Source organism: Larus michahellis, chromosome 5 (assembly GCF_964199755.1).
Source record: "Larus michahellis chromosome 5, bLarMic1.1, whole genome shotgun sequence".
Classification (NCBI taxonomy): Eukaryota; Metazoa; Chordata; class Aves; order Charadriiformes; family Laridae; genus Larus; species Larus michahellis.
This window is the reverse complement of record NC_133900.1, coordinates 67,846,812-67,860,964: the sequence shown is the minus strand read 5'-3', so window position 1 is coordinate 67,860,964 and position 14,153 is coordinate 67,846,812. Positions and strand designations below refer to the sequence as shown.

At 34.8% G+C, this 14,153-nt stretch overlaps 1 protein-coding gene across 4 annotated transcripts in view; it reads right to left on the bottom strand.

The window, feature by feature from the left end:
• The window catches only part of PCDH7 (protocadherin 7), a 280,656-nt gene that overhangs the window by 132,168 nt on the left and 134,335 nt on the right, over nucleotides 1-14,153 (bottom strand). Inside the window, exon 2 of one of the 4 annotated variants that reach the window (XM_074587755.1) lies at nucleotides 10,947-11,163. The exons of 1 other annotated variant lie outside the window; for it this stretch is intronic. In XM_074587755.1, coding sequence (XP_074443856.1) covers nucleotides 10,947-11,163 — 217 coding nt within the window. The remainder of the gene's footprint in view (nucleotides 1-10,946; nucleotides 11,164-14,153) is intronic. 2 more of the 4 variants (XM_074587757.1, XM_074587758.1) reach the window with 2 other exon arrangements.

Here is a 14,153-nt window from a genome sequence, read left to right as displayed (position 1 = left end):
AACCCCCCTGTCCCCAAAACCCACTAGAAACCTAGAAAACAACCTAAGTTAACTATTTTATTACTCCCTCAGGTACTTGAACTGTGGCTATGTATGAGACAGCAGAAACAAACACATTTCCAAAGCTGTCAAATCTGCTGGCGTACCACAATAAACCCTGTATTATTATTGCAATGCATGGCAGAATATGAAAAGAATGCTAGCACAAATTATGCCATTCAGTAGCAGGGCATGATGGCCACTGCTAATGGAATTAAACATTGAAAGATATTAATAACATATAATAGACACTTAAGTTTATTTCTCAACTATTCTGTTAAAGAAAACAAAAAGGTTTCTATTCTGCACTTAGAAGTTTCTGTTACTAGCTAACACCAGTGGAAGACAAAATTATATCAGATCTCTTTGCCTTCTCTTTGTAATAAAAGCTTGCAATGTCAAATTCCACTGATAAATGTTACTTTAACATCTTATGATAATGTAAATGTCATTGCACTGCCCCAAAAAAGGGACACAGATTCTCCTCTTCAAAGACAATATGAACTAATTGTGAGCAAAGTAACTCTACATAAGAAAACAATCTACAATGCAGCTGAAATACTTTAAAGATAGTAGGACAGCAGGACACACTTTTTTGGTTTCCTGAGATTTAATTTTAAAAGCCTTTTCCCAAGATTTCCTCTATGGACACTACTGATCTTTATAGCACCATTATAGTCTCAGAAAAATACAGAAAAATCCTTGGATAAAGAAAACAAGTCTGCCATAAAAAGATAGGAAAAAAAATCACTTTGGTACAAGCTTGTCCTATGGTTTTTTTTACATGGAATTTTAGATATGATACACTTTGATTTTACTTCCCTTGTTGATGAAATAATGCAGATTATTTAGTAAAAGAACAAGTGCCCCTGCAGGGCTCTTTAGGGTTGATTTGTTCCTTAGATATAGCGAAAAACAGGTTCAGACAAGCAAGTTGGGAAAGCTGGTATGGGCATGTTTGTTTGGTTACAGGACAGCACGCAACCATCAAAATAAATTAACTCCATCGCTACTGTGCTTCCTCGCTGTCTTTCCATTTTACTTCTATCATCTAAACAGAAATTTACACTCTTGTCTTAATTTCAGTAATTTTATATGGTAGAAAGAAGCACAGATTTGAAACGTGTCAAAAAAATTACCTTTTTAATTATTATTATTATTTACTGAGAGATGTGTTCGTCCTTTCCACAATTCTTAAAAGCAGTACGAGAATGGACAGCTCTTTTAAACATGAACGGATCAATCATTGACGCAAACTTATTTCTAAGGGCATGTTCCCAGTTAACTGTCATCAAGTCAAGGTTTGAAATTAGTATTATTAGAATTTAAGACTGCAGTCTGAAGTATATATGAAAAAAAAAGAAATAAAAAAAAAACCTTAAAGAAAGCAGATTACTAAAATACACTTTCTCACATATTAAATGTTGACTTTGCTTTTTGCTTTTATCTGTGCATAAAAATTATTTTGGAGACTAAAATCCTTTTTTTGTTGTTGGTGAAGGTTTTGTTGTTATTGTTATACCTTGCCCAAAACAAGTCAACCTCCTCTAGAATTTTATTTTATATTATTGTACTAATAAATTACTATAATTTCTTTAAAATCATAATATTCATCTTGTTCTAGGATATGCCATGATTATTTTTCTAGGTATTCAACCATTTCACATTCACATTGAATGCTATGATGCTGTGAGGCAAAAAAACCACAGAGATGATACTACAGTAATATTCAGAAATTCTTAAATGTCTCTATATTATGCTGTCCTTGAAATCCTCTATTTGATAAAGAAATATCCGCTTTTCTCTGAAAAGCAATTACCTCATATAAAATAGAGCCTTCAGAACTCAGTACTGGGGCTTCTAATTCCTTTAAATACCGTTCTGTAGATTTTGGCATACTAACCTGAAATTAATATTTGCTAAAATATGTAAGAAATTGCACAAATTTCCTTTCAGTCTTTGCTTTCCAGACCTTATTTATTTCTATTTTTCTGTATAAATTACTTGCTGTCCTCAGGAAATGAAATAACAGAAAAAAGTACTTCCAGAGACAACAGCAAAGACCATTGTGGGTACAAAGCAAAACATTCTCATTAGAAAATTCGTATCAACTGATCCCTACCAGGCCAGCAAGTTTATTTTTCCTTTGTCCAATCCAAGCTTAATGGGACACACAATCACTTAAAAACCCTCGTTAAGAAAAAGAGATATTAATAGTTGCATGCACTCTAACGGAAACTGGACAAATTTGTGTATATAAATCCATAAAGGTTATTTAATTCACTGTGTCTCAGGGAATCTAAGTCACAAACTGTTGGTTGTAGAATACTTGAAAGATCAATCAGTTTATCTGCCCTGCTATATTCTTCCCTAAGCACCCTGTTTTGACCAGCAGATGATCTTTGGTTTGACCCTACACATTGTTTGGGTTTCCCATCTATGGGATTCATTAATAGTTCTGTGGAAGGCTGGCACACAGGAATGTTGCCAGGATCATGAACCTTTCCAGATTGTGGTAGACTTGAAGAATTAAGTTATGTAGCAACTAGATAAGTAGACTTGCTGTTCTAACTCTGAATACACACATCAGCAAGGAAAAAAAAAAATTGCCTTCAGGAAACTGTTTTGAGTTGCTTAGATAAGCTACAGACTGAAAAAAATGTAAAATTGCAGTTTTGGATGTCAAAAGAACTGCAAGATTAAGTCTTTATCTTTTTTATATGTTCTATGCTTTGTCACAGGGAACTTTACATTTTACAAATCTTTATTACAAATTACATTCTTTTACAAAGAAACAAAAGAGAACACTTGAAGAAGTGACTTTACTTAGATGAGAAAAAGCAACAACTTACAAAACTAGTGTATATATCAATAACTTGGGGTAATACCTACCTGTTCTGTGTACTTGCACTCCACTTTTACTCAGTGTCTTAATATAACAAGGGTAGATAACATTTAAATTTTTCTTTATGACATAGATGGGCACATGCCAGTTTAATACGATTGAGATTTGAATTTGTTTGCAGATTTTTAAAAACAGATCTTCGTGAATGTTCCTTTAGGTTCAACTGAGTGGCCAATTAGACATGCTCTTGTCCCTTCAGTCCCAGTACACCATTTTGAAAATACAGTTAAATTTTTGTTCTGGATCAATAATTTGTACTTGGTATTTTTTAAAATGGACTCAAGGAAAAGATATAGTTTCTTCTCTTAATTTCATCAGTCTTTTTTTGCATACAGGAAAAACTACCCCAGCTTTTAAAACATCAAACCCAAAGCATCAAACTTGTACGAGAAAGACAAAAGTAAAAGGTTATGTATTTTATAAAGGCAGTATATGATAAACATTGTCATTTGCTGCAATGAATCTTAAATAAATAAATAAATAAATAAATAAATAAATAGAACAGTAGTTGGGAACCAGCAGTAGAGAACAAAATGTATTTTTCACTGAAACAGAGAAGAAATACCCCTATAAAGGACTTCTTTCGGATCTTCATTATACTTGGAAGATTTGAAGGGACAGAAAGATCTAATGTTGTCCAGGAAACTGAAGAAACTGTCATTAAATACAAATAGAGAACAGGGGAAATACAGCATGTTGAAAGGGCTCCTCTGAACTGAGGAAAAACAAATTTCCGTTGACTATGTGCATTAGATTTTTTCCAGGAAAGAGGCTGCCGTGGATGCAAAGGTTGCTAAATATTCCATTCATAAACCAGATGTCTCTTCTTTCTTGAGTCTGTAAATTTTGGAATGCGTTTTGTCCTCCGTCTACATTCAGGACTCCGTCAGTATCAAAGGGAGTTCTGCAGTCTGCATCAGTGGGAGGCAGCCTGAGCTAGCAGCTGGCACGGAGGACTTGGACAAAAGCCTAACTCCACTAAGTCAATAGCAAAACCCTCATCAACTTGACTGCAAACTGGAAGGTGGTGTCCAAATTATTACTTTTTGAGGGGTGGTCAGTGTTTGGATCAACTACCAGATGCAAGATCAGTTCACAGCATGACACTGGACGTACGGCTTCACTTTCAGATGATTTAGTTCTCCACTTCTCAGTTTAGTACATTCTTTCATAGCCACCTCAGTGAATTGATTTGAAATTCATAGATGAGGCAGGTTATGTAATTGCAACTCTCTAGATCTCATGAGTATTTGCAGTAAGAACTGACTCACAAAGACGTGTACATGTGTGCACACCCACGTGCACATATAAACCCTTCCCTCACGGCTTCATCCTAACAGATATAACTGCAGCAATGGTTCTTTAAGAATCCGAAGTCTTTCTCCATTTTCAAATTATTGATTAAAAACTGATGGAATGTAAATATGGACTGTCTTTCTTAAAGGTAATAAAAGAAAGCTAAGTTTTAGTAAATGGCAGTTCAAGTCGTCTGATATCAATATACTGCTTTTAAGAGTAGTGAAGAGTTATTGATGTATGTATTTTCTTTTTAAAAGCAGGATTCTGAAATCAGGAGTGAAGGAAGCAATCTTGTCATATAGCTTTAAAAAAAAAAAAAATAGCAATCTTGTCATAGACCTTTAAAAGAGCCGTATCCTATTCTTCACTATAAAGCACAAAGGGAACTAGAGAAAATACAATAGGAAAGCAACTGGCAGAGAACAGCAACAGAAATAATACTATTCAGAAAGTCAGAAAAATGCTGAATAATTTTTTAATTTTGCTATCAATGTGTAGGGGTGGATTTCCAGTACAGAAATATGCATTCTTTCTTTGATTCCAGCAGATCCAAGCATACATTCTCTGAGCAGCCAAAATCCTGATCAAGCTGAAAACAATTCACAGCGATACTCAGGTGTACTTCATGAATAGAGAAGTTGTTGGTATTTCTCTGAACGGTCATGTGAAACAAAAAGGTAAGGAGAGAGGACATAAACAATATACTATTGTCAGCTTCAGCAGAGTTATTTCTGCTCACAGTTGGCCTGTATTTTGTCCTTTACTTTGCATTATGCATTTGAAGTACAATGTAAACATGGAATAGTAGATAAGACGCAATATCCCTTAGTGCAATGAAGTACAATGCAAAACCTAAAATAATTGTTCATCCTTCTGTAGTATGTTATTAACCTAATAAAGTAAAAATATATGTAAAAAATACATATATCAGCACTAGGAATTTGTAACAATTGAAATATGGTTCCCTTTTTTCTACTGTAAGCGTACATATATAACACTTCAAAATGCCAATAACTCTTAAAGAACAAATAAATACCATATAATTTTGAAACTATATGGTATTGCTGTGCATATAAGTTAGCAAACTACATATTTCACTGCTGAAGAAACTCACAGACATATGGGGTAAGGTCACCTAAAGGAACATCGTAAAAGATTAAAATGGAAAAAAAATCAAGGAGGAAAACAGCCAATGTTGTTCCCAGCCAGGTTCATTGCCTTACATAAGACTACACTAGCATAACCGGGATCCCTGCACATTATGTCTTATGTCTTAGGAACTGTTTGGGTTTTTTCCTCTTATAAAATGTCTTTTAACAGATCTTATCAGAATACTCCATTCTGAAAACAAACTGGTTCAAGACATAATCCATCACGGAATATGTGTGTGTTCCAAAACATTACCCATATAAGTTGCTAGGTTTAGAGAATCCAGAGTTCATTGTGTGCCTAATTATAGGTTAGGATTTATCAGAAACAAGGATAAGAATTCTTATGTATGTGTATTATGTAATAATTTGTGCAACACTTTCTGGTATTTTGGGTTCATGCATGCAGGGTAACATTTAAGAAAAAGTAGATGTAGCAGCACTGAAAGAAGAAATAAACTGAAAAAAAGAACTATTAGCATGTTATCACTACATTGAAAACCTTTACTGACTCAACCTCTCAGATGGACTACTTGCATTAACATTTTCAGGACACAGTTGTAAAAACAAAATTATTCACATGCAATTTTAGGGCCTGAATTCAAAGAACAGAACATCTGAAAATAATGCGAACTGCATAAGTACAATAATTCTATGGAATAACTCAATGACTGTCTAGTTCGCAATGTTTACAACAAGAACATTTAAGTCTTCAAGAACATTATACTGTGTTATTTGCACTGCAAAAAGCTAAAGGGAAATGGATTCTGTAAACATGGATTCTGTAAACTAATGGATTCTTTTTTTATTTTTATTAACACTTTGGTCCAGAGAACAGATTAATATTCTATTTTACAAATAGAAGTGAGAGAATGGTCTTATAGACAAAATTAATTACATTTATTAATTGTCAAAATTCCTTTCTCATTTTCAAGTGATCATCTCACATACCATGAACCCCTTCTCTATATTGACAGTGGAACTTTGACACTTACAGTCTAAATCTGAAATTGTCATTGAGAACATAGCATATTATCAGACTATATGAACTGAGATAATGCACTTCTCTTCCTTGCCTTTTAGTTCTGCATGTGTCAGCCAGAGTGCGATTTATCTACTGATTTCTTTGTGGGAGTCAAGTAACTGAATCACAAAAACTCTGAGCTCCTTTTCAAGCTGTGCCCCTTACTTCTTCTCTGACTTCAGACATATCATTTAATCTTTCTTTACTCCATTTTCCCCTGCAAAAAAGGAAGCTGTAAACCATTTCCTTATTTTCCTTCTTTCGCAGAGGGGACTGCTGTTCTCCAACCCTTACATATTTGACACTGAAACATGGGCTAACTTAAAATACTGTGCTGCAGACCAAAGACATGTTCATGTAGAAATACCTGAGCTGGCTTTATCTCAGGTATCTCAGGTGTGGCCAACAGTCTAATTATGACTCCACAGAAACAAATCTCTAGGGAAGAACATGCGGACCAAAATCTACAGTGCTACAGTTTCACCACTAAAGGTACTCTAGCTAAATTAAACAAAAAATGAAACTGATTTGGCCAATACATGTACAAATAAATAGTAAGTATACAGAAATCGGGGCAGGGGGGGAATATAAAGAAATATTGCTACGAAGGCTGCAAGAAACACGAGAGAGACCTGACAGAACCATGTGAATGAACATGAAACAGAACAATGAACAGCTCTGCTTAGAGATCGTATGTGTAAGTAATAACACAGGAATTAATACAAAAAGGCTGCATTGTCCATTCCGCAAATGGTGAGAATACATCTCCAGCTACACCTGACTTCATTAGAAGAAACAGAAGTTCATGGAAAGAAAAAAAATAACAGTTATATGTTGATCAAAGACTGAAAAACCTAGGAGTATATAGAGTTCAGAGGAAAGATAAATTATAAGAAAACATAGCAATCCACAGTATTTAAAAAGTAAAATGGAATACTTCCATGCTCTTTCTCATAATGATAAAAAGGAGTAGTCACTAAAACTGTTAAATAAGAGAAAAAGGCAAATAAAAATAAACCAATTTTGATAGCCTTCAGAGGAATTTCCTGCTGAAAGATATCCTTCAGGCCAGTAACCTGAAGAGGGTAAATGACTTGTGATAAATTAGGTTCTTTTAAATTGTTATTATTATTTAGAAAATTGCAATTCAAATACATGCTTAATGTTAACTGTTAGAGTCAAGAGGATAGGTAATTCTGGAAGTATCTGCCACAGGGTTTTTTTTTTAACTTTCCTCTGAGATACGTGGTATTAGGCATTGTCAAAAACAGAAGGCTATGACTAAAGACCAGGAAACTCATTTGCCATGGTAATGTCTTTATCTCTGATATACAAATACAAATGTAATAAAAATGTTCTCAAGAAAATTATTGTGCAATTTACGTTAAGACAGTGCCACTCTAACAGCAAAATTAGAGAAGAAGGCTGCACATATGAGCAGAATTTCCTTGTAAGGAAAGCTTCAAGGGCAGGGGATAAATTAACTCAGAAGTTACTTCTGGTTCTGCAGATTTTACTAATTAACAAGATCTTTGCATACTGAATTTTCACAGTCAATCTGCTAACATTTCTTTTTTTCTTCCCCCCTTTTTTTTTTCTCCTGCATCTGACACCACAGCTAATCATCAGAACAAGACTTCAATCTACATCTGACAGTCATGTAGGCTGGTAGGTAATGTACAGTATATTCTAAGAAAACCAACCCCCTTACCCTTTTTTTTCTTTCCAGCATTTTATTCTCGTGTGAGAAAACAGAGAGAGGCCTCTTCCCAGCAAACAGAAAGCTGAATTTCCTATTTACTCTGATGGTGGACTCGGCCTTCTCACATTTGCCTTAACTATAAAAATTGCTTTCCTTAGTCATCTTAGCTTGCAAAAAAAAGTATCAAATGTATCAGAGGGTTTAGCGTACTGTGCTGAAAATTATAATTTCAAACTTTAAAATGAAAGGAAATCCAAAGCAATTAGTTATAACTGCATTGTTTCACACCAACTGAAATTAAATGGTAAATATTTGAAGTAATAACAATTAATAACGAAGACAGCTTCCAAAGTGCTGTTTCCATGGAAAATCTGCATGAAAATCCAGTATAAATTCTGATTAAAACCTAACCAGGTTAAACACTGCAGATTACCTAGATTCCAATTAAATGTGACAAATGAACACTTGACAGATTTCAATTCCAATTCTATTTCTGTCAGAATGATCCATTAATATTGAAGATTATATTATTAGAATTTGGACAATACAATTGTGCTTAAAATAGTTAAAATACAAAGTGGACTTAAGAATCAGATCACAGAAAACTCTCACTCAAATGTCAGATATTACATATATGAAGGAAGAAAAGTACATTCCATCCTGTTCTGTCATTATTTATAGATTAATGTTAACAAAAATTTCTGGAGGCAGATGACATGCCAATGTTGAAATCTTGTTTTTAAAATGTGACAGCAAAATCCAAAAGTCTGTAGAGTATAATTTTCATCACAATGTCACCCACCTTTCAAAGGTCTCAGTTTCAAGGTTTTATAAAGGAGAAGGAATTCCTGATTACTATATGCAAGTCCTGCCATATAATTTTTTTTCCATGATAATTTTGTTTTCACTCACTTACCCACAGAATAATATATTTATCTAGCTCTATGTTTCTATCCTATCTATACAATACTATTTTTAAAACTGAATCCAAGAAATTCATCCTACCAAATATAAAATATAATCTTTCAAAAAATCAAAGTAATCTCTAAAATACTTTAATTATTAGAATGGAATGCCAGTTTTCGCATCGCCAAAAACCTGAAATAAACCGGTTTACTTTCATTTTTGCCACTGCTCAATCTCGCTTCATTTTCAGTTATACTTCAGTAAGTGTGATGATTTTCATTGGCTACTGAATATATTAAAAATCATACTCATTTTTGGCTCTACAGTTTTCCCAGTATGGTTCAGGCATACTACATGTTAGCATACTTCCTGAACTCAGAATTTCAAGTCTAGCAATCTACTACACTGCTGTATGTCCAGGGGAATTAACAAATCGTTTCGTTTCATTATCTTAACCACAAAACCTCACTACAAAACAGACCATAAAATAATCATCCCAATTTAGGTACAAAGTCTAGAAACCTTTTCCTGTCATTTTTCTAGTGATACCAGTGATATCTAGTGATAACACTTTCTCCACTACCACACACCCAGAAAAACTAAATGTAAAGATATATATTCATATAAATAACCAAGGAGAATATATAGACACACACATATACACATACATAACCTAATATATCTTCTTTTTAGATGGATAATACCATCTTCCTTTTTGGTCAATTAGTCATTTGCTGTTGGGATATACATTATAAGCATATGTAGACTGCTGTAGCCATTCTTCAGTCACACATACTAGGTTTGGCAACATCTTACCATGGAGAATAACACACTTTTTTTGGGTTGGCATGTCTATCTCAGGAAAGACAAAAACCCAAGAATAATTATCTGGTGCTGTAATCTCTGAAAAACTAAAACATGCACTTAGTCAAACTAATTTATTCATTCTATAACAGAAAATACACCGCCCTTCTTGCATACACCCACCAATTCCAATTGGATTAGCAAACCCATTATTTCATTGTTTATCAAAAATCTGTACGCTTTGAAATAGAATAATTTATTTTATTGTTTATGGGCAAATTAAAAAACAATGAAGTCTATGTCTGACTTCATAAATTTTTAGATGAAGCCCAATATGTGGAGAACAGTAAAACATTCAGGTTTTATAAAATACATTTCAAATTGAAAAGATTGTTTTAAATTCTATATAGTTTTAGATAGAAAGGAAAACAAAACCTGTGATTTAATTCACCTTTAATTTTTAATAGCTGGAGAATTACCATAGAATTAAAAAGAATTCGTCATTTTCCCCTTCTACATAAATAGCCCCTGAATTTAAATGAGATGTTCTAAAAGTACTGGACAAAATAAAGTGTGAAGAAAAAGAAAGTAATGTTCTTTTCCAAATAACGAAGAATGACTTCGACACTCAGTGTTATTTTGAAAACCGTCTATATAACTTTTTGGGTAAAGGGAATTCTCTAGAGTGGGGTTTTTAAATCCTACTTTCTTTTGTTGATGCTATACATGTTACATTCGGGGAAACTGCTTAAGTAGCTGTTGAAAGAAAAATGGAAGGAAAAGAGAATAAATGTCCTTTATGGTCTTTTATCTAAAATGAAAAGTATGGAATTTAATTCAAGTACCATCTCCCCAGCCCTCTACTGGTATTTTTTTCAACATTTTAATTGCTTCTGCAGTATAGTTTTTAAATCATGTAGAGAAGAAAGTGTTGGTTTTATTAGTAGTGTTATGTTCCATTATTTTGTATATCTGCATTTTAACAAACTTTAAAATAAAATAATTACAATTTTAACTATTTAATATATTTATTTATTTTTTTTGGACTGACCTTTCAAAAGTCTACTTAGTATCACTTGCTAGTGAGATTATGTGTGTGAATGTCGTGTTTGCCCCTACCATTTTCCATATGCTCTGCCTCACCAACACTGCCATCCGGCGTAGTCCTTTCGTAGTTGTCCTCTGGGAGTGGAAGGGCACCCAGTCTTGGCCCTGATGAACTCTTACTGCTTGGTGTTTCTGACTCCTCCAGACCGCTGTCATAGCAACTCTGCAATGACCCTTGATGTGGGTCCTGAGGCTGACTCACAACAGAAAACGTCACTCTACGAAATGGCTGCAAGAGAAAAGATTCTGAATGTCACTGAAAAGTTCAGTCTGCGAACAACTGATTCTCAAAACATGACTTAAGCAAACTAACATTTTAACATTTACCAATTAAACAATTTTGTCTAAAATTAAAGCAAACAGCAAGTACAGTCCTTGAATGGCCACTGGACAGAGTATCTGTGGAATTTTACTGTGACATACGGTCCAGAACCTTCATGCAGTTTTGCATAGCCTCCTTTCAAATGGCTGCATGAGCTAAGAAAGCTGGTTTATAATTATTTATAAATTCTGTACAGTTTCTCTTTCACTCAATACTAATAATTTGAATGGAGTTTATATCAGACTGCATAAAGGTCCTTGACAGCGTGTGTGTGTGTATGTGTAAGACTGTGTGGGTGGATATAAATGCTCACCTGTAAATTATATTGTGGATATTAGCACACCCGTAAGCCTTTCATACAATAACTTCCTGGGGTTTTGAAAGCTAGTTGACATGAGAAAAGAGAAAAAAGTTTGGGGCGGAGCGGGGTGGGAGGGGAGGGGAAGGGTTCAGTCTTTTAGCTCCTTTGCCATAAAATTCAGTGCCTGGAGACAGGGTGTGTTGCCAGCTGACTTAATAAAGCCTTTAAAGTACTGCGAGCACAGCTGACACCACATGTTTCCACCGGGACTGTACAAACATAGATTGTTAGAGATTTGTGTTCATTCAAAATGACAGATATTACTGTTGCTCTGGAAGGCTACACGCTGAACCCTGGCACCAGTGAGCATCCCAGAACTGGGAGAGTCGATCCTTCACATTTCAGAGGACGCTGAGGGCAAGCGGGATTTTCAGTAAGAAACCAGGGGATTCTCCTACAATTTGAACTACACTCAAACAGTAATGATACATTTCAAATAATTGAATGATACATTTGAAATAACTTACTGTTCGCAAGGCTAGAAAACCATAGAACTATCTGATGTTCTAGAAAGCACCTTTCAAAACGAACACCAATTGATGCATTTTATAAGACACTATGCAGATTTGCCTGTGTTTAAAATGTGAGGTCTGAGAGTGCTGCCCACCTTTGGATTCGGATGTGTTTCAAGCTCTACGTTAGAATGAGACACAGGCACACACCACCCCCACTGGCACCTCTGGTCCCTATAGGGTGGAAACGTCTATGCAGGCTAGAAGTGAGGAAGCAGCAACTACAACCACTTACACAAGGCCTGAAGAATAGAAGTCCACATTAAATAGAGGGGTGGGTGGAGTTTCAGTTAGAATTATTACAATTTGGGTGGAGTTTCAGTTAGAATTATTACAATTTTTTTTGAGGACATATTCAGTCCTCATCATAAATCAGTTGGACTACAAATATATCAGTAAATCTTCCTGGCTTAAGTACATCAAAAGTTTATAAATGTGAGTGTTGCTAGAAATACAAGAAAATTCTAAGGGAAGAGTCATAGTATTCTCATGGTGAGGTTTTGACCTTTTAAAGTTTCCTTCTATTATTCAGCTGCAAAGCACTTTTATACCAATTTAATTTAGAGCTTCGTATCATATCAAATGCAAGGAGAATAGGGGAGCAAAGCAAAAGAATGGAGAGTACAAATAATGAACATTAAAAGAGCACATTAAAATAGTTCATAGTTGCTGCTCCTTTCACTAATATGGAAATAGTAGAAAGCATAGAGGAGGATTAGAACTGCTATATTGAGACCCTATATCTACAATATACAATTGGAGTATCTTTTCCCCATAGATGCTCAGTGAGATCTTTCCCTTCCAGGAGTGTTCAGAAGGAACGCCTTTGCTGAACCACACAGGAATTCTAAAAGCTTTCCTACTGGTTCTGAATCAGGCAGGAAGGATAAAGCCCTTCTGCATCGTCTGTCGTGCAAAACGTCTGTGCCATTTGTATTTGTATTTTCATATTTCAATTGTATTGTGTTATTGGTAATTTACACATACGTTCATTCTCTCAGAGAAATAACTAAATAAAGGTAAAGTGTCTTTATCTAAGCTATAGTTTTAGATGTAAGCAATCAATTTGCTTTTGTCTTTTTTTTTTTAACTTACGGAAGTAGTGATTTCCCTTTATGTGCTTCCCACAGATGGACTTCTAACTATATAAAAAGACGTCAAACAAAGACGTTATTTCATATCTTGTAAACAGGCTCTGTTGTTTCTTTCCAATATGACTATTCTCAGATCATTTAAGAATACTTGCAAGTAGAAGTTAAGGTTTCACTAGTCCAGCAAAGTTTATTAGTCTCATAACACTGACCAAACTCACAGGATCTTTCTACTGTCTTGACACTGAAGATACATTTCTTTATTCATACTATTACCATATCAGGTGACCAGCTGCATTCCTGCTAACATTAGAAATGAGATATTTTTGTTTAGAAAATATGGATTCTCCATTTACTAAGTATGCCAAAGTAGACAGTACAATCTGAATTGTACTTCTACTACTAGTCAGGAAACGGCTCAGGGAGCTGTCTAAGGACATTAGAAAATAATTTCACTTCACTCACACTTAACTCATTGGAGCAACATACAGATGGATCCTACGATCAAGTTTTACCTCCTATAAGTAGCACCATTGACAGAACTTTCCAGCAGGCCCACCTGTCTTTCCTGAAAAGCCTGTACTCTAGATGCATGAGTTGTCCCACCACAGCTCAGTAACTTGAACAATGACATATTTCTGAGACCACACACACACCTACCATTCCTCTTGCTTGTTTCCCAGGCTGCATACATTTCTGTACATATGACATCCTTGAGGTGGACCCTCTTTCACTCGGTTTTATTATTCTGGAGGTCTCTCCTGTACCCACCACGTGTCAATTAAGTTCTAGCCCAATGATGCAAACTTTGTGAATATCCCAGAACCTGGATTTACTTAAACCCTGTCCCACAGGCTATTCATAGGATCATAGAATAGTTTGGGTTGGAAGAGATCTTTAAAGGTCATCTAGTCCAACCTCCCCTGCAATGAG